Genomic DNA, 24,742 nt, shown 5'->3' with positions numbered 1-24,742 from the left:
GCAGCAAAGTCTGAGAAATTCTCATCTCCCATGAACCAGCCAAATGGAAGAATGAGATGTGTGGCTCAAGGGGGAGAGGGCCAGACTAGAGTTAAAAAAAAAAAAAAAAAAAGGCCAAACAAGGCCTTGAGTTCAAGCCCAGTCCAATACAAAAAGAAAAGGGGTAATACTAGTCCTTCCCTTTTGGGGGGAGCTCCCCAAAATTACAGTGGTGTCCCAGCAGAAGGCTGTGTGGAGCCGGGGCGAGGAAGGGCCACTTAATGGCCCAGTCTTACCTAAGCAGTAGTGATTGATGATTGATTGATTGATTGATTGTCAGTCCTCAGGCTTGAACTCAGGGCCTGGGCACTATCCCTGAGCTTTTCTACTCAAGGCTAGTGCTCTACCACTTGGAGCTACAGCTCCACATCTAGCTGTTTTTTCTGGTTCACTGGAGGTAAGAGCCTGGGGGACGATCCTCCCTGGGCTGGCTTCGAACCACAATCCTCCTCGAATCTCAGGCTCTCCGGGAGCTAGGATGAACAGGAGGAATCATTGTTTGTTCGTTTGCGGAATGGTAACTTACTGAGCACCTACTAGGTGCCACATAGATTTAACCACAAAAGGAAGGCAAGGAAGGAGTCAACCCATCAAGATATGTCAGAAAAAGAAAAAAAAAAGAAACAAAACTGAGGGAAATGAAGAGAACATAAAGATCAAGTCTATCTAACTGGGATGGTCAAAACATTGGTGGGGAGAGGAATCTCAGAGGAGGCAACACTTTAATTAAGATACTAGCAACATGATGAATGAAGCCTCTTAGGAGATTTGGGGGGGGGACAACAGGTGTGTGTGGGAGGGGATGACAGCAGGTGCAAAGGCCCTGAGGTAGGATGAAGCTCAGCATGAGGAAGAAATAGAAAGCTGGCTTGGCTAGAACATGCTCAGAACAGGCCAAGAAGAGTCTAAATGGTCTTGAGAAGCCAGGACTGAGCACCAGGGGCCAAAGCCCACGCCCCTCTCCCTCTTTCCTGACATCCACAAACAATGACTCACGCAGCCAAAAGCTCCCGGGTTAAAACGATGCAGATGGTGCCTGTGATATTAAAAATCCAGGGAGCGGTGTATTTCTTTCTACTCTAAGAGATGCCAGCCTGCCGCTGCTTTATTTAAGGCATTCATCAGGCCCCAGGTAGGAGGAGCTAAAGGTAGGGGGATCCTCGCGGGGCGGGTCTGGAATCTGGCCCCGCCTTTCCCAGCCCCTCCTGGGGGGCAGGGAGGCTCTTCCCTGGGGCTCAGCCACAACTCCATAAATTCTCAGGCCCAGCGCCAAACCCAGCTAGGTCTCTAGGAAGCAGCCACCATCACCTGCCACTCCCCGTGCCCTCATTCATTCCTTCATGCATGCATTAATTCAGCCTCTCTCCCCCAATAGTCTGACATTCATTCATTCAGCCACTCTCCTCGCTTTCATTGGTTGGGTCTTGTACCTGTCATTGGACCATGCTTCTGGCATTCATTCATTTGGCCACGCCCCTTGTAGTCTGTCAATCACTAGGCCACGCCCCTTGCAGCCGGTCATTCACTGGGCTCCGCCCCTTGCACATTTGCTTGGCCACACCCCTGTATCCTGTCATTCATTAGGCCACACCCCTTGAGTTCATTTGCTCAGCCACGCCCCTTGTGTCCTATCATTCATTAGGCCACACCCCTTGCGATCATTTGCCCGGCCACGCCCCTGTGTCCTGTCATTCATTAGGCCACACCCCTTGAGTTCGTTTGCTTGGCCACACCCCTTCCATCCTGTCATTAAGCCACGCCCCTTGCAGTCTGTCATTCATTAGGCCACTCCCCTCGAGTTCATTTGCTCGGCCACGCCCCTGCGTCCTGTCATTCATTAGGCCACTCCCCTTGAGTTCATTTGCCCGGCCACGCCCCTGTATCCTGTCATTCATTAGGCCACTCCCCTTGAGTTCATTTGCTTGGCCACGCCCCTTGCATCCTGCCATTCTTAGGCCACGCCCCTCACGCCGGAGCTCTCATTCACAAATACTCCCTGGTCCATCCCACCGCGCTCACTCAGCCCTCGGCCGGGCTCCTGGCCCTGGAGATGACGCACTGCAGGCCTCACCGCTGAGCCGGGCTGGGCAGGGGATCCCCAGTCAGCCCAGGGGAGCCCTGGCCCTGCGGGCCCCTAGGTGGCCCCGAGATGCTCCCCTTGCCCTACTGGGTCTCCCAGATCCCTCCTGTGAACCGAGGAGGACGGGGATCACCGTGACCTCCTTCCCCTCCTTTCTTCCCCCCTGGCATAGCCACCACCTGCAGCCGTGGTGGAGGAGGCCATGGAAAGGGGGCCCACGCTGTAGATGGTGCTGTTCCCAGCCGTTTCCCAGATGAGGAGTTGAGGCTCAGAGAGGTAAAGAACCTGTAGGAGGTCACACAGCGCTAGCTGGACAGCAAAGAGATGGAGAACACAAAGCTAACACAAAGCCAACGGGCGTCAGGGAAGACTTAAAGAGTACCTGTTCCCCTGGATCTTTACGCCATGATAGTCTTTATTGGAGATATATAATGTCTGTGTGTGTGTGTGTGTGTGTGTGTGTGTGTGTGTGTAAAATTACCAGTGGCTCACGCCTGTCATCCTAGCTACTCAGGAGGCTGAGATCTGAGGATCACAGTTTGAAGCCAGCCCAGGCAGGAAAAATCCATGAGACTCTGATCTCCAATGAACCACCAGAAAACCAGAAATGGAGCCGTGGCTCAAGGTAGCGGAGGGCTAGCCTTGAGCAAAAGAGCTCAAGGACAGCACCTCGACCCTGAGTTCAAGCCCAGTAACTCACACACACACACACAAACGTAATTATATAACTCATCTGGTCGAACCACTACTAAATATCCCCATGCTGCTGATCACATGTACGGTGTATAACATGTGAACACCGTTATATGTTATAGACTGTGATAGACAATTTGCTCCAGGAAAGTTAGAATGAACTTGTGACTTTAAATGAGCATCATTATTCCACAATACTGTGAAATTCGGGAAATTATGTAATCACTTAATCACACACACAACAAAAAAGAACCTTGGGGAAGTTAGGGAGGGAAGGGATGGTAGGGGAAAACAATGGAGAGGGTAACAATGCTCAATAGGAAGTGTACTCATTACCTTGCTCATGTAACTGTAACCCTCTGTATAATATCTTTACAATAAAAAATAAAATAAAATAAAAATAAATAAATAAAGTATATTACATACATATAATTAACAATGTTATAACATGCTTTATAATATATTATTAGGTTTTATATGATTTTATATAATTGTGTATGTATTAAGTATATAATATAATTAATGTCAATATATATTATATAATGTGTAATATAGTGTAGTATAGTATAGAATTCATATGATCACACAAAATTATTACACAATGAGTATGTTCAAATGATTACACAAAATTACAGTTATAATTCTTTTATTATATAATTATATATTATAACATATTATAATTTTGATGTTAATATTATATAATGTATAATATAAAGTATAGGGTTTGTGTGTGAGAGAGAGAGAGAGAGATCTTTTGTATTGGCAGTTTTCTGAAGCATGACAGAAAAGCTAGAGGGAGCCGGGCGCTGGTGCCTCGCGCCTATTAATCCTAGCTATTCAGGAGGCTGCCATCTGAGGATCTTAGTTCAAAGCCCGCCCGGGCAACAAAGACTGTGAGACTCTTCTCAAACTAATCACCAGAACACCAGAAAGGGCGCTTTGACCAAGTGGTAGAGCACTAGCCTCGAGGAACAAGAGCTCAGGGACAGCGCCCAGGCCCTGAGTTCAAGTCCCACGACAGACCAAACAAACAAAAAGCAAAGCAAAGCCAAGCTGAGGGGCTGCTGTGTGATTCTCCCTCAGCCTCTGAGCTGGGCAAGGTGGCAGGGTGAACTGGCCTCCCGTCTGCCCCTCCCCTGCCCCCAAATCTGGTCTCCTTGCCCCTCCTCCCCCACCCCCACCCCTGGCTGTGGGGGTGGGGAGGTGGCAGATGGGTGGCTGGGGAACTTTGTCAAAGCAGCTGCGGGGACAGGAGCGTGCTTTGTTGAGTCCTTTCAGGGGTCCTGGTCACACACAATGGGGGAGACCAGACACAGCCCTCTCTTTTCTTTCTTTGCTTTCTCCTTATACACGTGCTGGGCCACCTGTTCCTCCAGGGACCGGCAGGCCTCTGACCTTGTGTACGTGTGTGTGTGTGTGTGTGTGTGTGTATGTGTGTTTGTGTGTGTGTTTAAATACCGTTCCCAGGTTTGCATCTTTCCTCCTCCACATTCCCCCAGCTCAACCTGAATGAGGCACCCCACCACCAGCACCCCCCCCAGGGCTGAGTGACACCCCCACACTGCCCTTCCTGCCATCTTTCTAACTGGGGGAGAGGAGGGTAACACACAATCCCCCTAGACACTTTCCAAACCTCAACATTTGTGCTTGGATCGCCATTGTTTTCAGTCTACACATAGATGAGAAGTTGTGATTTCTCTCTGCCATGTTCTGAGCCTATAAATGCTTTAAAAGCAATCCCCTCATCTGGACTGGGAAGGTGGCTCAGTGGTAGAGCGCTTGCCTAGCATGCATGAAGCCTTGGGTTCGATTCCCCACTACCACATACACAGAAAAAGCCAGAAGTGGCGCTGTGGCTCAAGTGGTAGAGCGCTCACCTTGAGCACAAAGCTCAGGGACAGTGCCCAGGCCCTGAGTTCAAGCCCCAGGACTGGCAAAAAAAAAAAAAAAAAAAGTAAAATCCCACTGGGGCATTTCTGGGTCAGATCTCACTTCTGAATTCTGGGAGTAAGACCTAGAATTGTCTAGATTGTCGGGGGCCTGGGTAAGCTGGAGTCTGACGTGATTCTTGGTTTGTAGGCTGCTGTCTGCCCTTCCCCTGATTCTGTTCTTTCATAAATTTCCCTGGGAAATTTACACACACACACACACCAGCAGGCCTTGGAGGCTCACGCCTGTCATCCTAGCTCCTCAGGAGGCTGAGATCTGAGGATCCCACTTCGAGGCCAGCCTGGTCAGAAAAAATCTGTGGAATTCCAATGAACCAGCAAAAAGCCCCCAAGCAGAAATGTGGTTGAAGTGGCTGAGCACCAGGCTTGGGCACAACCAATAAGAGACAATGGTCAGGACCTGAGCACTGTCCCTGAGCTGTTTTGCTCAAGTCTGGCGCTCTACCACTTGAGCCACACCTCCAGTTCAAGCTTTTTTTGACAGTTAATTGGAGAGAAGAGTCTCACAGGCTTTCCTGCTCAGGCTGGCTTTGAACCATGATCCTCAGATCTCAGCCTCCAGAGTAGCTAGGACTAAGAGTTGAGCCACCGACATCCAACTTGCCTTGGGTGTCTTCAAATAGTAACTCTCATCCTGTGTCTGAACGCTGTTCCTGTGTCTTAGTGCAAACTTGGGAAGAAGTTTGTCCACGTGGTTTTCTTTCTTTTTGTTTATTGCTATTGTAAAGGTCATGTACAGGGTTACATAAGTCAGGTAATGAATACTTTTTTTTCCTCTTAGTTTTTCCCTCCTGGTCCCCCTCCCCCACAAGTTGTATCCTTCATTTTCAACATAATGTCTAGTGAGTATCAAACCTGCCCACGAGGCTTTCTTAGGCCACTGAGATGAGCTTCCTTTGGAACTAGCTCCAGGACCAAGCATGCATCTGCAAGCCAACAAGACAAAGAAAAACATGTTGTGATTCTTCTTTCCCTTTTTGCCTTGGCTGCCAGGTGCATGGTTCCCAGATTCTATACCAAGAAGTAGTTTCTTCATTGAGGGCGTGAGTGTGGTATAAGTGCAGATCATCTGTGTGTGTGTGTGAGTGTGTGTGTGTGTGTGTGTGTGCACGTGCGCACGTACGTGCGTGTGCCAGTTTGGAAGCTTGAACTCAGTACCTCATACTCTCATCTGTTTGTTTGTTGTTGTTCACGACTAACACTCTACAACTTGCCCCACAGCCACTTGTGCCCAGCAAGGACTTTCTTTATTTTTTTTTGTTTTAATTGTGCCAGTACTGGGGCTAGAACTCTGGGCCTCTGGCCCTCAGTTGGCTTTATTTTTTGGTGGCGGAGGGGATCGGTTGTGGGTCTTGAACTCAGAACTTGGGCACTGTCCCTGATCCTCTGTGTGTTCAAGGCTAGAACTCTATCACTTTGAGCCACAGCACCACTTCCAGTGTTTGAGTGGTTCATTGGTGACAAGAGTCTCATGGGGACTTTCCTGAGAAGGCTGGCTTTGAACCATAATCCTCAGATCTTAGACTCCTGAGTAGCTAGGGAGTTTCATCTGAAGGTGACCTCTTAGCTTTGGGAAGTCTCAGATTCCCTTCCTCCCTCTCCCTCTCCCTCTTCTCCTCCCCCTTTCTTTCCCCCTCCTCCCTCTCTTTCTGTCTCTCTGTCTCTGTCTTTTGTCTCTATCTCTGTCTCTGTCTCTCTGGCTCTCTCTCAGCAGCCCAGGTTTCAAAATGCATGTTTTAGCAGCAGGGTTTGCAGCAATAGTATCTGGAAACCCAGCTTGGGGCTCTACGTGTAGCCTGCAATCTCAGCTTCTGAGTCTTGGATGGACCTGTTGGAAGACGCACCCAAGTTCAGGCAGGTTCCTATAGTGGACATACTCCACTCCCTCAGCTCAGCTATGCTTGACTGACATTAGTACCAAGGTAGGGCCTGCCAATGCATGCCTCAGATAAGCCGGGCCCTCCCCACTATCCAGTCCTTGTGAGGCTTATTGGTGAAAAAGGCCCCCCTACCCACGAGACTCTGCAGATCCTAACAGGGGCAGGGGGCAAAGGAGGGGCAATCAACCATCCCAGACATGGTGGGAGGGAACCAAGTAAAAGAGCACCTAAGAGCAGCGACTGGGGAGGCTGAGATCTGAGGATCATAGTTCAGTCAGCCTGGGCAAGGAAGTCTGTGAGACTCTTCTCTCCAGTGAACCACCAAAAAGCCAAAAGTGGAAGCCTGGCTCAAGTGGTAGAGCGCCAGCCTTGAGCAGAAAAAGCTACAGGACAGTAATACCTAGGCTCTAAATTTAAGCCCTAATATTGGTGTGTGTGTGCACGCGCACACACACACACACACACACACACATCCTTGAGTCTTCATTACAAAGTCATATGGATTCTGCTTATCTGAGCCTGTCTCCTTTCGTGACCGTGCTGATTTCTGTCTCCATTCCATGTGTTCAATGTACACAGAACCCCAAGGTGCCCAACCAGAGCCACGGGGTTAAAAGTTAAATAATTATAATCCCAGAGATCAGTAAACCAAACCCAAGGTCACCTAAGAGTCTGAGGAGGAGGAGGAGGGGGGAGGGGTCAGCTCTGGGCACCAGAGCTGTGACCTTGCTGTGACCTTGAAAAAAGCCTCTGAGATGCCAGTACACGGAAGGGCACCAGGGAAAAATAGGCAAGGCTGATTCTTGATACACTCTCTTTATTTGCCTAGCTCCAAGCCAGACTTTGCCCTTACCAGTCCAGTGGGAGGTCTCTCTTGGGTGCCTAGCTTTCATTCTGAGCACCTCAGTCTCCCCTATGTGTGAAGGGCAGGTGATCATATTTCAGAAAGACTAAAAGCAAGGAAATGTAAGACACACACACACACACACAAATTGGTGTGGAATTGGGTCTTCTTGGACCAGTCATTGTACCTCCTAGGCCTCAATGTTTTAGGGTACAGGCCAGCAAGCTTTACTCCCCTAAATGTGGCCTGGGTACCCCCCCACACACACACAGGAAAGGGGCTCAGTAAAGTGGGTGAGTGAATGCCTATTAACACTGCCTGCCGTTTTCCAGCACTTTCCATCTTCTTCACATGATCACTGTTTCAATCTTGTTTTATCTTCTTTCTAGATTTAATCACTGTATCATATGTTTGGATTCTTTTTTTTTGGGGGGGGGTGCTAGTCCTGGAGCTTGAACTCAGTGCCTAGGTGCTGTTTCTTAGTTTTATTGCTCAAGGCTAGCACTCTACCCTTTGAACCACATCTCCACTTCAGGCTTTTAGACAGTTCACTGGAATAAGAATCTCACAGACTTTTCCTGCCTCCTCCCCGGCTGGCTTTGAACTGGATCCTCCGATCTCAGCCTCCTGGGTAGCTAGGATGACAGGCGTGAGCCACTGATACCAGCTAAGAGTCTGTGTGTGTGTGTGTGTGTGTGTGTGTGTGTGTGTTGGTACTGGGGCTTGAACTCAGAGCCTGGGTGCCATCCCTTAGTTTTCCACTCTGGTCTGGCACTCTACCATTTGAGCCACACCTCCACTTCCTGTATTCTACTCTTAATTGCCTGCCATTCCTGAATTAACTAGTGCCTGAATTAATGAACATGGGAATATGAGCTTGCTCTCTGTCTCTCTGTCTCTCTGTCTCTCTCTCTCTGTCTCTCTCTCTCTCCCTCCCCCCAATGTGGCCAGCCCCCCCCAACACCCCCCCACACACACACAGCACCCGATGGATTTGTGTGTGCTGGTCCTGGGACTTACACTCAGGGCCTACGAACTGTCCTTGACCTTCTCTGCTCAAGGCCAGGGCTCTGCCACTTGAGCCACAGCTCCATTTCCGGCTTTTTGCCGGTTAGAAGCTTTCCTGCCGGGGCTGGCTTCGAACACCGATCCTCAGAGCTCAGCCTCCCTTCCCAGCAGCTGGGATGACAGACAGCGCCCAAATCATGCAGCCGGGGCGACCCTGCAAGGTGCGTGCCCCCCCCACCCCGCACCCCACAGGGGGACGCAACGCCCCCCACCCCGGGCACCCCGAGGCCCAGCTCCCACGGAGATCACAGGCGGGAGGGAATGGCCGAGCAGGCCCCGAGGAGCCTGGCACCCAGCTGCCCCCGCGCGCGCCTTCGGGCTCCGGGCGCCGGGCCCGGGGCGCGGGAGCGGCCAGGGCAGAGGCCGGGCCGGGCCGGGCCCGCCGACAGCCGGGCGCAAACTTTCAAAAGACGCGGCGGCCGCGGCGGCCCGCCCCTGCCTGATTGGGTGTAGCAATGCGTGGGGGCGTGGTCTCGGTGGGCGTGGCCAATAGCACCTTAGTAGGGAGGGCGTGGAGGCGTGGCCTGGGGGAGCCGTGGCGGGGGACGGGGCCTGGGGCGTGGCTTAGGGCGGAGCCTGGGGGCCCTGGCGGGGACGGGGCCTGAGGGCGTGGTCGGGGGCGTGGCCTGGAGGGGCCCAGCGGTGGGGGCGGGGCCGGGGCGGGGCCTGCGAGCCCGGGCCGGTGGCTCCGCCCCCTCCACCCGCCGCCGCCGCCGCCGCCGCCGCCGCCGCCGCCCTCCCGCGCGCCCAGCTGCCTCCGCCGCCGGCTCGCGGGTGCGGCGACGATGCCCCGGAGCGCGACCCCCGCCCCCGCCCCGGCCCGGGCCCCCGGCGACTGCCCGCCCCGGGATTAGCCACCGGGCGCGCGGCGCCCATCTCGCACCGCAGCCGCGATGGGCAACACCGTGCACCGGACCTCGCCAGGTACGCGGGGCGCCCCTGCGGGAGGGGGGGGGCGCCGGCTCCGCCCGTCCACCGGGGCCCCCCACCCGGGGCGCCAGCACGACCCCCGGGGCGCGCCGGGCGCGGGGTCTCCCGCGCCTCCCCGGGGCCCGGCGGGCGGGCGCCGCGTCCCCGTTACCTTGGGGACCCCCATCCTCGGTCGCCCGGCCGGGGCCCGGTGCACCGAACCGCCGCGGGGGCGACGCGCCCCCCCCCGCCATTGTTCCAGCCCGGGGCGAACCGGGGCGACGCGGGGTGCGCGCGTTTGGGGGGGAGGGGGGAGCCTCGGTCACCCCAGCTTCCGACGGCCGCGAGCTGCCCGGGAGGGAGGAAGGGGTGCGGGGGGGGGTCCCCACTTCCCGTGCACGTGCTGCCCGCACTTGGTCCCCTCGGGGTCCCCCCCCCGGCGGCGGGGGCTCCCCCACCACCCCCCCAGCACCATCCGAGTCTCCGCATCGCCCCCTAGGCTGGAATTTCTGGGATCCACATGGGGACATGGATGGGGCAAGGGAAAGGGGTGATGGGGGGCAGAGGAGGCCTGAACTGGTGTGGGTCCCCCCCACCCACAGGCTCCTGGGGACCCCCCCCCAGCGCACCCCAGGGTGAGCGCCTGTGCAGCCAGGCCCCACCATGGAGATGCGTCCAGATGGACGGTGGAAATCGCAGCTTAGAGGGGGAAGTGACTCAGGCAAGGTCACGCAGGCCACAGTGGGACAGGGTGGCTGTGGCCCTGTCTGTCCGTCCGTCGGTCCGTCCATCCATCCACCCACCCTCTCCCAAGCCCACGAGCCGTTTATAAAATATTTTGGTGTGAGGCGGGTCATTTTTACAAAATCCTTTGTGCAAAATAAATAAATAAAGGTGAGTGTGAGTGTGTGTGTGTGTCTGTGTGTGTCTGTGTGTTACAAAGGCTTAGCTCCATGAAGAAGAAATCTAGCTCCGCTTCGGGTCGAATGTATTCTGAGGGTTCTTGGACAGGTGACTAAGCACCCACCTCTCATTGGATGGACACCCCTTGCTGCACCTTCTCTCTTCACCCCCATGCTCTATCATGCAGTTATCAAAAAAAAAGAAATCTCCCATTACAAATGTCCTGGGCAGTGGTAGCTCATGCCTGTCATCCTAGCTACTCAGGAGGCTAGTTCAAAGCCAGCCCCAGTAAGAAAGTCTGTGAGACTCTTCTCACCAATTGACCAGGAAAAATAAAAGCAGGAAGTGGAGCTGTGGCTCAAGTGGTAGAGAGCCAGCCTTGGGTGAAAAGGGTAAGGGACAGCACCCAGGTCTTGAGTTCAAATCCAGTACTAGAGGGCTTGGAAGGTGGCTCAAGTGGTAGAGCGCTTGCCTTGAAGAGCTGAGGGACAGCGCCCAGGCCCAGAGTTCAGGCCCGTGACCAAAAACAAAACAAAAAAAAAAATCCAGTACTGGGGCACACACCCATACAACCCCTCTCCCCCTTCCCCAAAGAGATTGATTACCATACTGAACTCTAGGGTCCCCCAGGCCGTAGCTCATGGACAGGGAAACAACTTCTGCCTGATAAACCTCTTGGCAACTTTAGGACATGTGCCTGGTGCAGTCACCTGCGGGCTAGCAGCAGAAGTAACTTCAGTCTCCGGATCTGTTCCTACAGTCTAGCCTCTGCTTTCCTGTGTGCATGGCAGACTAGGGTAGGGGGGGAAAGAGGTGGGGAGACCCAGCCACCCCCATTAGAGGGGCTCCAGGTGGAGGAAAAGATGGCAGGTGGTCTCTGAGCCTCGAATCATGTTAAGCAGACGCTCCTTTGCCCATCCTTCTCTGTGTGTGTGTGTGTGTGTGTGTGTGTGTGTGTGTGTGTGTGTGCTGGTTGGGGCTTGAACTCAGGGCCTGGAGCTCTGTACTTTAGCCTTTTCACTCAAGGCTGGCACTCTGCCACTAGAGCCAATCACAGCTTCACAGTTCAAACATTGCTTGATTCATTGGAGCTCAGAGTCTGAGAGAACTTTCCTGCCCAGACTGGCTTCGAACCGCCATCCCCAGATCCTCAGCCTCCTGAGCAGCTAGGATGACAGGTGGGAGCCATTGGTACCCAGCCTGTTTATTCATATTCTTCCTGAAGCAAGGCTTATGCTGGGCTGGGAAGGTGGCTCAGGGATAGAGTGCTGGCCTAGCATGCATGAAGCCCTGGGTTCGATTCCTCAGTACCACAGACACAGAAAAAGGCAGAAGTGATGCTGTGGCTCAAGTGGTAGAGTGCTAGCCTTGAGCAAAAGAAGCTCAGGAACAGCGCTCAGGCCCTGAGTTCAAGCCCCAGGACTGGCCAGAAAAGAAAAAAGAAAAGAAATGCTTGTGCTATTCTAGTTAACATGAATTAGTTAATTAATTAATTAAGGTCATTCTGCTCAGCCTTGGACCCAGGAAAGAGTCAGACACGGTCAGGCAACTGCACGGGGCTGGAGATACACACAGTATGCATGCCACTAGGTCTTGTCACTGTGGATGGAATTCCCTGGGCTTGGTGCTGGGTTCGAGGCTAGGCACATATGTCTAGTGTAAGTGTAGATCCTGCGTGGCTGGACACGTGTATTGAGTGTGAGGAAGGGCTGTGTATCATCCCTGGATCGCATTGTTACTGATTTCTTAGACACTGCTGTTTATTGAATCTCCTCACACACTGGTTGGGGGGCGGGGGGGGGTGAATAATTTCTTTCTTGTCTAGTCTGGCTTTCAAAAAAAATCCGGTTCAGAAAGCTCTTCCCACAGCCACCCCTCCCCACCCTCCCCGCCCCCCACCCTGCACACACACCCCTACCCAGGGTCCTGGATGTCTCTGTCCACACCACTTCCCTGAGACCGCCGAGAACAAACCCCCGGCTCCCCAAAGCCTTGATCACATCTTTAGATGCCAGGTCGCCCTTCACAGAGCCTGCGGCCTGGCAGGAGATCAAAGCCCGCATGTGGCGTTCAAAAACGCTGCCTTCGCGCTCCACATGGCTCCGGTCTCTTCCTCTCCTTGTACCTTCGCTCGCCGGAACAGACACATGCGTGGGGATCCATGCTACAAGACTGGAAATAGAGAGCTGGCATTTTGCAAAAGCACCTGGATCCAATGCCAGCCGCCCCGCCCCACATATGCGCCTCCATTGGCACACCCAGTACCCGCTTCTCCTCCTTAAAGCCCTCCTGTACTTTCTGCTCCCTCTGCCTGGAACATTCCACCAGCCCAGACCTCCACCTGTCAGTTCTCTCTGCTCCAAAACAGGGCCCCTTCCTTCCCCACCCCCTGCACTACATACACTCCTATGCATCTGCTTAGTGTGGATATCTGCAGGATCGCTGTCTGTCCATCCATGTGGCCAGCTAGCCATTGTCTTGTCTCCCCAGGTAAGTGTTTCTCTACCTGATCTGTGTCACTGCTGTACATGAAGACTCAAAAGCAAGGCGAAGGGGTGGGGAGAGAGAGGGAGAAGAGGCGTGGTGTGTACTCCATAGACAATTAAATCCATCGATTAGATTCATTAACCGAATGCATCAAGGCATTGAATTCTCCTATCTCGAATCATGAGAATCATCGTCCCCAGCTGGGCACAGTGGCTCACGCCTGTCATCCTAGCTACTCAGGAGGCTGAGATCTGAGGATCACAGTTCAAAGCCAGCCCGGGCAGGAAAGTCCGTGAGACTCTTATCTCCAGTAAACCACTAGAAAACTGGAAGTGGCGCTGTGGCTCAAGCGGTAGAGCGCTCACCTTGAGCTGAAGAGCTCAGGGACAGCGCCCAGGCCCAGAGTTCAAGTCCCATGACTGCCAAAAACAAAACCATAAAAGAATCCTCGTCCCATTTTCCAGGTGACACATCAAGGTTTGGAGATGGGCAAATGTCTTGTGTGTCCCCCCCCCAAACCACCACCCTGATCGACCTTGCCAATCATCTAGTTGATAAAAGCCTGGATTGAAATCTAAATGTTTGCTTAATTCCAAAGTCCGGTAGAAGCGGTAGCTTCCCGGCCCATTCAGGGGACGCTGAATTTATTTATTAACATTTATTAGGTATCCCACCTAACATGTGATTAGGCTAGGGTTTATCATCAGGAAATACTTTTTTAAAAAGGGAGGGGGAGCGAGTCCCTGTGACTGTTGCTAGGGGAGTCCCTTAGCAACCAAGCACCTCATTTGCATATTGAGCTCAGGGCTGGGGGTGACTGCAGAAACTCCTCTTGCCAGCCACAATACGCAGAGACACCCAGAGCTAAAGACACCCCCAACTCTTGCACGTGATCGAGAAGGTGGCAGGGCGTGTAGGGTGGTGGGAGTGGGGTGTCGAGTGTTGAACAAGATCTGTGTGGTTTGTAATACTACATGGTCCCCCTCCCTCCCTCCCTCTCCTCCTAAAAGGGGATACGAAGCCTGGAAGAGGGGGGGGGGGATGAGCCCAGGGAAAGTTGTTCCCTTTCCTCTCCCATCACCAGTTCTTTCCTTTGGCGCCTCTGCGGCTGTCTGCCGCCGCTGATTGGCTAAAAGGCAAAAATTCAAACGGGCAGGTTGGGTTTAATCATTAAGTTGGCCCAGCCAACGGCTTGTCAGCGTTGGCTCAGTGACACCTGAGTCCTGGAGCTCCTGGTGCAGATCCAGTGCCAGCCTCAGCTGTGTGCCCAGCCGGATTCCACGCCGCCGCCTTTGCCAGCTCAGAGCAAGCCTTTTATAGGGGAGGGGGTGCAGAACCTTTAGTCAAATGGGGGGGCTCTTGGGATATTTATACATTGTGCTGGGACTGTACAAAATGATCAATACAGGCAGACAGATAGATCGATCCCAAGCAGCTTGGGAAAAACATCCATGGCCCCACGCCTGTCCTCCTCGCTCAGGAGGCTGAAGATCTGGAGGATCGTGGTTCAAAGCCAGCCTGGGCAGGAAAGTCCATGAGCCTCTTTATTTCTACTGAACCGCCCCCAAAGCCAGAAGTAGTGCTGTGGCTCAAGTAGGGGTAGAAGGCTAACGCTGAGGGGGAAAAAAGCTCAGGGACCGTGCCCAGGCCTTGAGTTCAAGTCCTAGCATCTCCCCCTCCCCCTGCAAATAGAGCATATATATTTGTACAGTTATCTGTCAAATGATTTCATAAGCCTTATAAGGACTTGATGTTTTGCACTCCTGATTTAAAGGGGCCATGTCTTTCCAAATCTTCCAGCAAACAAGCTCAGACAAGGTCAGAAGCATGCTTGGGCTACAGGTAGCGCCCCATTTCTTGATCTGAAGGATCTGTCAGCACCATTCAAAAAGGAGGTGTAGCCGGGCCCCAGTGACTCCCACCTGTCATCCTAGCTACTCAGGAGGCTGAGATCTGAGGATCATGGTTCAAAGCCAGCCTGGGCAGGAAAGACCATGAGACTCTTTTATCTCCAATAAACCACCAGAAAACCGGAAGTGGTGCTGTGGCTCAAGTGGTAGAGCGCTCGCCTTGAGCTGAAGAGCTGAGGGACAGCGCCCAGGCCCAGAGTTCAAGCCCCACAACTGACCATAAAAAGCGGGGAGGGGGTACACTTGTACCTGCCCTGGACACCTCTCACAGAGACCCTGTGGCTGCGGCCCTGGACAAGGCCCTGGCTTTGTTGGGCCTGCGCTAACCAGACAACTGCTACCTGAGGGGGTGTCCCTGCACCCCATTTTCCTCAGCCCTGGGACGGGTCTGTCCAGTGTGCGGGGACAGTGGAGAAGTCTGGGACCAGGAGAAGCTGGGGTCTCTGCTGTCTCCCTTTGTTGTCACTTCAGATTCTGTCTCTCTGGATTTGGTCTGCTGTGGAACTTAAGGAAGGCTTCCTGGAAGAGGTGATCTCTAGAGGATAGTTCAGTGGGGTGTCTGCCCTGTACCCCTGAGCGTCATCTTCTCCTTAGCCCTCCTCTGGGGCTCAGTCCCCAATGGCCACCCATACCTCCTGGATGGCAGGCATGATCTAAATGGGTCAGTCTAAGGGCGATCAGCAGCCAGCTTGCCTCCGAACATAGCGCTTGCTCTCAGAACAGGCCCCAAACGCCAAGCAACACTGCCAGGAAACAGAGGGGAGATGGGGGAACACCCAACACCCTGGCCCCCATCTGCATCACCGAAGTGGGTCCTGTGTTCTGCGGTTCTGCTTTCAAATCTCGATCACCAAATACAACTGAAAAAGGGCGGGCCAGTGCCTCACACCTGTAATCCCGGCTCCTCCCTAAGCTCAAAGTCAGCCCAGGCAGATAAGTCTGAGGCTTTTTTTTTTTTAAATTTTCAATTAACCAGCAAGAAAGACTGGGCTGGAGATGTAATTCAAGTGGTAGAGCACCAGCTTTTGAGCAAGCAAGCTGAGGGAGTTTGAAGCCCTGAGTTCAAGTGCAGGGAATGGAGAAGGGAGGGAGCGAGGGAAAGAACGAGGGAAGGAAGGAAAGAAAGGGGAGAGGATAAAAGGAGGGAAAGAAGGGATGGAGGGAAGAAGGAGGGAAGGGAGGAAAAAAGGAGGGGAGGCAGGGAAAATGGAAGAAAGGAAGGGAGGGAGGGAGAGAAGGAAGGAAGGAGGGAGGGAAGGAAGGATGGGAGGGAGGGAAGGAAAGGATGGAAGGAAAGAAGGAAGGAAGGAAAAAAGAAAGGGAGAGAGGGAGGGAGAGTGTGCTAAGAAAGCAAGATTATTGCTTCACAACTATAGCTGCACAAGCGTGGTATGTGTGTGTGTGCACACGTGTGTGTGTTGGTGTGGATTGTGCACTCTCAGTGAGCACTGCCCTGTGAGAATTGAGTGGACAGAAGCTAAGAGAGTTTGACCCAATGCCCAGGAGGGGGCCGCCATGTTTAATTGTTGCTATAGCAACACAGTTCTAGTCCCGCCCCTGATGTCCCAGTAACACAGACATGACTGTCCCAGGCAGCCAATGGCTGAGCCCGAAGGACAGGAGACACTTGGAGGCTCCTTTTCACATGCACAGGTTTTGAGGGGTTCCTGGGGCCACTCCCCGGTCACCCTGATTTCTGGGGAGATTTCTGATTTAGTATGTTTGTTTCATGCCAGTATTAGGGCTTGAACTCAGAGCCTGGGCGCTGTCCCTAGGCTTTTTCACAGAGCCGCAGCTCCACTTCCAGCTTCGTGGTAGTTCATTAGACACAAGAGTTACACTGACTTGTCAGCCCGGGCTGGCTTTGAACCATGAGATTCTCAGACCTCAGCCTCTTGAGGAGCTGGGACAACAGGAGTGAGCCACCACCAGCACCCACGGGCCAGGTTGACCAGATCTCCAGGCCCAGCTCTGAACCAATCCAAGGGCCACAGCCCTGTACTCAGGACACAGCAGTCACCAGGAATGGCAGAGAGGAAAATCCGGGGTGGGGGGGTGCAGGGGTGCAGGTCTTCCTGGAAGAGACAGACCCAGAAAGGAGAAAATTAAAAAGCTGTTCAAGACAGAGGGATGCTAGATTCAAGAGGTCCCAGAGAAGGACGTGACATAGAGTTGTGGGGTTTTGGGGGGTCAGTGGTGGTGGGGGGCCCATGGACATGGAGATGGAGGGGTTGAGCCAGGCTCTGTTTGTGCAGATGGGTTCCCCACCAAGGTAGTTCAATGCTCAGCCCTTTGGGGACCAAAAGGCTTTCTGTATTTAGTCGTGCTTTCTTTCCAAAGGCTTAAAATAGAATCCCAGCAGCTGGGTCCTGTGGTTTCAAGTTCAAAGCCATGCTGGAGTCCCTCCGGGTGGCCTGCCCCCAAATGGCCACGTGCCCATGCGTGTCCCACGCTAGGGCTTTTTATCAGCTTCACCCACCCAAGATCTCCACCCTCCCCTCCCCAGTGTCTTAAATCTGGGACTCAGACTCCGAGCCCTGTTCTGTATCTTCATTTCCACCCTGGATCCACTGGCTTAAACCTGCATGGGGGGGGGGGGGGGTTCTTATCAGCCCAAGGAATGACTTGAACTCTCAGCCTCAGTTTCCCCTTCTGCCTTGAGCGGCGGGGTGATGTTCATTCCCACATGACTGTGGGTTTGGATTGTGAATTCACCCAGCAACCCAGCACCTAGCAACTAAGCACCCAGTAACCAAGCACCCAGCACCTCCTGCAGAGTGCAGGATTAGATCCCCATTAATAGAAAGGGGTTGTCAGGTGAGATGCCGGTATGTGAGGTTTGAACTCAGGGACTCGTGCTTTTATTTGGCTTTATCATTCCAAGTCTGGGCACTTTACCACTTGAGCCATAGCTCTACTTCCGGCTTTTGGATGGTTCATGGGAGATCAAAGTCTCAAGGATTTTCCTGCCCTAGACTGGCTTTGAACAGTGATCCTCAGATCTCAGCCAGGACTGAAGAACCAGGATGTTAGACATGTGTCATGGATGCCTGGAAGATTCTTTTGCTTTATTTGTGCCCAGTCCTGGGGCTTAAATTCAGTACCTCAAGTCTTGAGGGCTTCTTGGGGGGGAGGGGGTTGTTTGTTTAACACGAGGCTAATGCTCTACTACTTGAGCCATCCCTCCATGTCCAGCCTTTTTCTCGTTAATTAGAGATCAGCATCTCATGGATTTGTCTGCCCAGGCTGGCTTTGAACCTCGATCCTCAGATCTCATCCTCCTGAGTAGCTAGGATGACAGGCGTGAGCCCCCGGCGCCCCACCAGATTCATTTTTGGTCTCCGAGCACAGGAGAAGGAAAGGGGGTGTGCTGGCTGTGGCCCCCTCATCCCATCCTAAGGCATGGCAGGGGTGAGACTCTCCAGGCTGCTTGTGGAGGTCCCCACGGGGGACCCCACCCAATATCCCTGGAGGTCTGATCTCCAGCCTTACCAACACCCCTAGGGGAGCAGAGTCCACAGCACCCACCTTGCAAGATCATGGGGAAAACAGAGGGGGAGCACAGGGGGGGGGGGCGTCACGTGGAGAAATCCGGCGCAGAGGCTGTGGGAGCCGGGGTATGGAGGCCACTGGGCAGACTTCTGGATGAACTGTCCTCAAAGGAGCCTTACGAACCCCAGTGTCTGCAGGGAGAAATTCCCTACGGCGTTCCTCCAAACTCCTACACACAACTGAGCGACATAGCCCAGGGGACAGATGGGGACACTGAGGCACACTGAGGCCTCTGTCCCCAGCCCCTTCCTTCCTCCTGATCTCCCAGCCTCGAGCCCTTTTGATTCCAGAGCAGGGCCAGGAAGAGAGCCCCCGCCTTACCATGGGTGACAGACACCCAGTGCACCCCTATTCAGTCTCTTCCTTAACTCCTAGGGACTCTGCCTCGGCCTCCATCCTCTTCTGTGGCAATCAGGGGAGCATTCTGTAATGAGTGATCGATTGGGGGTGTGCGGTGGAGGGTTTCTGCTGCGTAGACTTGGGGCACAGCACCCACAGCTACTTCAGAGACGATCACAAGCTGTCTAGACCACAGGAAGGCCGCATTGCTGCTTCTGCTCACCCCAGCATGATGGATTGAATTGATGAGCTGGCCGGACATCCCCAACTTCCCACAAGCGCCCCCGCCCCCCCCCCAACCTGTCTCCTAAGCAGGCTGTTTGGGAAGGCAAATTTCCATGTGTTTGTCACAGAGCCCGTATGACGACATACCTACGCCATCTGACATCAGACTGCTGCCTTGAAGGAATCAGGGTTTCAGGTCATCTCCAAACGGCCCCTAATGCAAGGTCTCACAGGAATTACAGACCAGATCCCTGACTGGTGTGGGAGGCGGTCCTGGGTTCGAATCTCAGTTCCACCATCTCTAAGCTGTGTGATGCTTTGGCAAGCCTGTTTCCCTCTCTAAGCCTCTGTTTTCTCATGGTACCTCTGTCCTTGATGGGGTCCTGATGGTGAATAAACAGATGTGTGAAAAGTCAGAGGCCAGCAAGGAGTGACCACTACCATTTACTAAGTGAGGAAAATCTGAACTGCTGAGGTAATTGACAGGAGTGTTAGGCGGGCCTTAGGACTGTTGCCCAGATGATTGACAGGACTGAGAGGCGGGACTTAGGACTGGAACCCAGATGATTGACAAGGCTGAGAGGTGGGCCTCAGGACTGGAGCCCAGATGATTGACAGGGGGAAAGGCAGGCATTAGGACTTGGAACCCAGATGATTGACAGGGGTGGGAGTTGGGCCTTAGGACTTGGAACCCAGATGATTGACAGGGGTGGGAGGCGGGTCTTAGGACTTGGAACCCAGATGATTGACAGGGGTTGGAGGCATGCGTTAAAACTGGTGTCCAGATGATTGACAGGGGTGGGAGGCGGGTCTTAGGACTTGGAACCCAGATGATTGACAGGGGTGGGAGGCATGCGTTAAAACTGGTGTCCAAATGATTGACAGGGGTGACCTTGGCCGGCCCATCCTGGCTTGGAGCCTGATGTCCCCCTCTGTGCAATGGGTCCCAGTGACGATAAAGAATAGAAAGGCCAGCAGACACTGGTGGCTCACACCCTAACCTCAGCTACTCAGGAGGCTGAGCTCTGAGGATCGCAGTTCAAAGCCAGCCCAGGCAGGAAAGCCCATGAGACTCTGATCTCCAGTAAACCACCAGAAAACCAGAAGTGGCGCTGTGGCTCAAGGGGTAGAGCGCCAGCCTTGAGCTGAAGAGCTCAGGGACAGCGCCCAGGCCCAGAGTTCAAGCCCCACCACCAACCAAAAAAAAAAAAAAAATACATGGATGGGGAGAAGAGAGCAAGCTGTGTCAGATAGAGACGATCCAGAATCATCCCCGGGGCTTCAGAGCTGCACACAGTAGGACTTTAGCAGACCTACTGTGTGCTGGGCCCCCGCCTCTGTTTGTCTTGTTGTTGTTGTTGTTGTCTTATTATTGTTGTTGTTTACTGTGTCTGGGGCAGCTGTGGCATCTTCTGCTCTCACCCTTGACCTTCCGTGCCAGCACCAACACTTCCTGGCTGTGTGATCTTGAGCAGCTTTCCTGACATCTCAGAACCGCTATTATGGGTTCAAGTCCCCCCAAAAACAGCAGTGACCAGGCACCTGCTTTGCTTTCTATCCATCCCCAAGGGCCCCCCCCAAAGTAGAGTTTGTTCACAGTTCCAAACAGGATGGTCAGGGTCTACCCACCCCACCCCCAACCACAGCCTTCCTTCCAGAATCTTCCTTGCTGGAAACTAGCTTCTACTACTACTTGAATTTACCTAGCTCTCCACTTGCAGTTCGAGCCTGCCAGAAACCACCCAGCTGAGTACTGGGGGGAACGAGGGGGCAAAAGTTCTGCTTTGGAGCAAAAGCAGCCCCCACACACACACACGTACCCCTGTTCTATACCCTGTAAGAAGGGATCCAGGGGTCTAAGATTCCCCAAAATTCCCTCCTCTGAGACAAAAGTGTGAAACAGGGCTGGGAAGGTGGCTCAGGGGTAGAGTACTTGCCTAGCATGCACGAAGCCCCAGGTTCGATTCCTCAGTACCACATACACAGAAAAAGCCCAAAGTGGCGCTATGGCTCAAGTGGTAGAGCACTAGCCTTGAGTAAAAGAAGCTCAGGGACAGAACCCAAGCCCTGAGTTCAAACCCCAGGACTGGCACATACACACACACACACACACACACACACACACACACACACACACTTTTCAGAGGGGTGAATCTCAGCTCCAAACCCTTCGGCCGTCTCCCGAGCCTGCTAGGGGGCTTTAACCTCCGCTGCCTAGCCCTTAAGACCCTTGGTAATGCAACCCCTGCCCCCATCAGGGCCCTAAAGGCTGCAGCTTCCTGTATTCCCTCCCCCTGCCAGCAGAGGGCGACCTCCCAACCCCATGCACTCCAGGGGGTTGTTTGCAAAGCAAAGGGGAACATGCATGCAGGACACACTGAAACACACCCAAGACCACCAGACACACTCTACATGTGTAATGCACCACACACACACACACACACACACACACACACACACACACACTGTTATCACCTCTGGTCAGTAGGCCTGGTTTGATTTGGGCCTTGGGCTCTGTCTGGAAGCAGAAGTTCCCCACTCAGAGTCTACAATTCAAGGATGGTGGAGTTAAGGGTCCTGGACACCCCGAAATGGAGCGCAGGGCTATGCGCATGGAGCCCAAGTGTGTCTGTGTTCTGCCTTCAGCGCCCTGAGCAAGCTGTTCCTGCACCCCCTCACCTTGACCCAAAGTCCCAGCCGCTGTCTGGGGAAAGCCAAGGTCCTCACTTATCCAAGAAACCAACCCTAGAGGGTGATCCCCGAGTCTAAACCCCACCCCCATCCCAAAGCTGAAATTCTAGGCCTCCAGCACACCCAGAACTCTGCCAGACGCCAGCAGGTGGTAGCCTGGGGCTATTGGGGGGAGGGGTGGGGGAGAGAGGCCAGACCCTTCCCCCCACGGGCTGCAGACCAGAGCCACCGCCATGGATGGTGGCCCTGCACACCTGGCAGGAAATGTCACTTTTTCCAGCCCTTTTCAGATCAAAGGAAGAGATGGGGAGGGCACAGTACCCATCTGTTAGAAAATGGCTTAAAAATAGGTCTCTGTCCTTGGATACAGAGGAAAAGCTGCTGGCAGAAGCCAGGGTCACTGGCACACCTCTCTCCCCGCAGTAAATCTCCCCACCCACCCCCATCCCCACCCCCACAGGCATGGGGCTTGAACTCTGGGCCTGGGCGCTGTCCCTCAGCTCTTCAGCTCAAGGCGAGTGCTCTACCACTTGAGCCACAGCGCCACTTCTGGTTTTCCGGTGTTTCCTTGGAGATCAGAATCTCACCGACTTTTCTGCCTGAGCTGACTTTGAATCTCGATCCTCAGATCTCAGCCTCCTGAGTAGCTAGGATGACAGGCCAGAATCACTAGCTGATCTTTGATCTTCCAGCATCTTCCACCAGGACTCTAGCAGCCCACAGCTGGGAGAAATAATCGCTTATCCACCACCACCACCCCCAACCCTGACTTCCTGATGGAAATCAAATCATCGAATGGAGATTAAACAAGTATGTCAATTTCACCACAGTTTCCTACAGCCAATTTTGCAGGAAACTTCCCCTTAGAGTAAGCAGGTATCTGTCTACAGCCCACCCACCATGCACCCACAATCTGGCTAAGGAGACCAACAGAGAGAGATAGGGGTGCCACCTTTAACCAGAAGGGAAGATACAAGTCATGATGCAGACGCCTGGAATCCCAGCGACTCGGGAGGCTGAGATCTGAGGATCCTCATTTGGAGCCAATCCAGGCAGGAACATCTCTTGAGACTCTTCTCTCCAACAGACCACCAAAACAGCCAGAAGTAAGAGTATGGTTCAAGTGGTAGAACATCAGCCTTGAGCCAGAATAAATTAAAAAGCTAAGAGACAGCACTCAGGCTCTGAGTTCAAGTTCGAGTACACACACACACACACACACACACACACACACACACACACACACACACAAAATGGTAATTATGTGGTACTTTGGAGCTGAGGCTTTGATCTCTGGGCCTGTTTAATGTTTCCTGGAGGCCACGCTAGAGGCAGAGACCTTGGCCTATGGGCAGCAGAAGAAGCCATCACTTCTGGTGACGCTGCAGACATACCAGCCTTCACCCACTGCCCCAGCCGCCCCTGCCCACAGCTTGGACATAGGAGTTCACTTAGGGGGTTCTTGCCTTCTGGAATTCCTCTCTAGCAGGGTCCACCCCAGCCCCTGGCCAGCCCCTGTGTGCTCACTGTGGTGGACCTGAGGTTCCCCCCGCCCCCAAAAGATTGGGCTGTGTCTGATGTGTAGAGATGACCAGAGAATCAGATGCTGGTGGCTCCCACCTGTCATCCTAGCTACTCAGGAGGCTGAGATCTGAGGATCATGATTCAAAGCCAGCCCAGTCAGGAAAGTCCATGAGACTCTTGTCTCCAATAAACAACTCCGAAAAAGCCAGAAGTGGCACTGTGGCTCAAGTGGTAGAGTGCTCGCCTTCAGCTGAAGAGCTGAGGGACAGCACCCAGGCCCAGAGTTCAAGCCCCACGACTGACAACAGCAAAGAAACCCAGCTCACCCTGGCTTAGAAGCCAGAATCTCCCTGAGCTGCAAAGTCTACACCTGGCTGGCTGGACCAGCATTTACACACTTAATTTTTGCTCAGCGATCGGATGTTTGTTAAGTGACTAAATGATTGAGGTCCCCGGAGGTCTTTTTCCACTGTGGAAACCTGGCTTGTTCTTTATTTATTTTCTTTAGTAGCAATCCTGGTGGAGGCTTGAAAGCAAGGCTTGGGCACTGTCCCTAAGCGTTTGTGCTCAAGGCTGGCACTCTACTACTGGAGCCACAACTCCACTTCTGGCTTTTTGGTACTTCTTTGAGGATAAAGTCTCACAGCTTTCCCACCCCAGGGTTGGCTTTGAACCCAGATCCTCAGATCTCAGCCTCCTGAGAAGCTAGGATGCCAGGTGTGAGCCGCCAGCGCCTGGCGGGGCTTTGATCTTTGAGATGCTTTGTGTCTTGTGGGTCAGTGTCTTCTGGGGTTGTTATTATTATTATTATTATTATTAGGTTTTCTGAACTTCACGTGTCGTGCAAGGGGTTACAATTTACCTTCCAAGGGCCCAGAGCTTCCTGATGAAGTTAAAGAGCGTCTCTGGGCCCCTCCACCCATAAATTGCCTTCCTCAGAGATGGAAAAGCCCTCTTAAAGGATCCTGGGAGGAGAGGGCGTGGCTTGCCTGTGGGGGTGTGGCTTGTGCGCCGGGGGCGTGGCTCTGTCTGAGGTGTGGTTTGTTTTCTGGAGGCAGAGCTTGCCTGTCGGGGCGTGGTTTGCCGGGGCGTGGCTTGTCTCCTGTGGGCGTGGCTTTTCTGTGGGGGCGTGGCTTGTCCATCTGAGTGGTTGGTCTTTCTGGGGGTGTGGCTTGTCTATCGGGCGTGGCTTGTCTCCCAGGGGCATGGCTTGTCTCTGAGTGGTTTGTCTTCTGGGGCGTGGCTTGTCATCTGGGGCGTGGCTTGTCTCCCAGGGGTGTGGCTTGTCTCGGAGTGGCTTGTCTCCCGGGGGCGTGGCTTGTCTGAGTGGTTTGTCTTCTGGGGGCGTGGCTTGTCTTCTGGGGCGTAGCTTGTCTCCCAGGGGTGTGGCTTGTCTCCCGGGGGCGTGGCTTGTCTGAGTGGCTTGTCTTCCGGGGCGTGGCTTGTCTTCTGGGGCGTGGCTTTTCTCCCAGGGGTGTGGCTTGTCTCCCAGGGGCGTGGCTTGTCTTCCAAGGCGTGGCTTGTCTTCTGGGGCGTAACTTGTCTCCCAGGGGTGTGGCTTGTCTCCAGGGGGCGTGGCTTGTCTGAGTGGCTTGTCTTCCGGGGCGTGGCTTGTCTTCTGGGGCGTGGCTTGTCTCCCAGGGGTGTGG

The 24,742-nt window shown here is 53.6% G+C and overlaps 1 protein-coding gene across 1 annotated transcript in view; it reads left to right on the top strand.

Annotated features, from left to right (window-relative positions):
* The first annotated feature begins 9,338 nt into the window (after nucleotides 1-9,338).
* Nucleotides 9,339-24,742, top strand: part of LOC138808592 (E3 ubiquitin-protein ligase NEURL1B) — a 36,331-nt gene continuing 20,927 nt past the window's right edge. The window contains exon 1 of the mRNA XM_069994886.1: nucleotides 9,339-9,477. Coding sequence (XP_069850987.1) covers nucleotides 9,447-9,477 — 31 coding nt within the window. The 5' untranslated portion in view covers nucleotides 9,339-9,446. The remainder of the gene's footprint in view (nucleotides 9,478-24,742) is intronic.

This window comes from Dipodomys merriami, unplaced genomic scaffold (assembly GCF_024711535.1).
Source record: "Dipodomys merriami isolate MVZ:Mamm:240054 unplaced genomic scaffold, mDipMer1.0.p SCAF_458, whole genome shotgun sequence".
Taxonomy (NCBI): domain Eukaryota; kingdom Metazoa; phylum Chordata; class Mammalia; order Rodentia; family Heteromyidae; genus Dipodomys; species Dipodomys merriami.
This window is presented reverse-complemented; position numbering and strand designations above follow the sequence as displayed.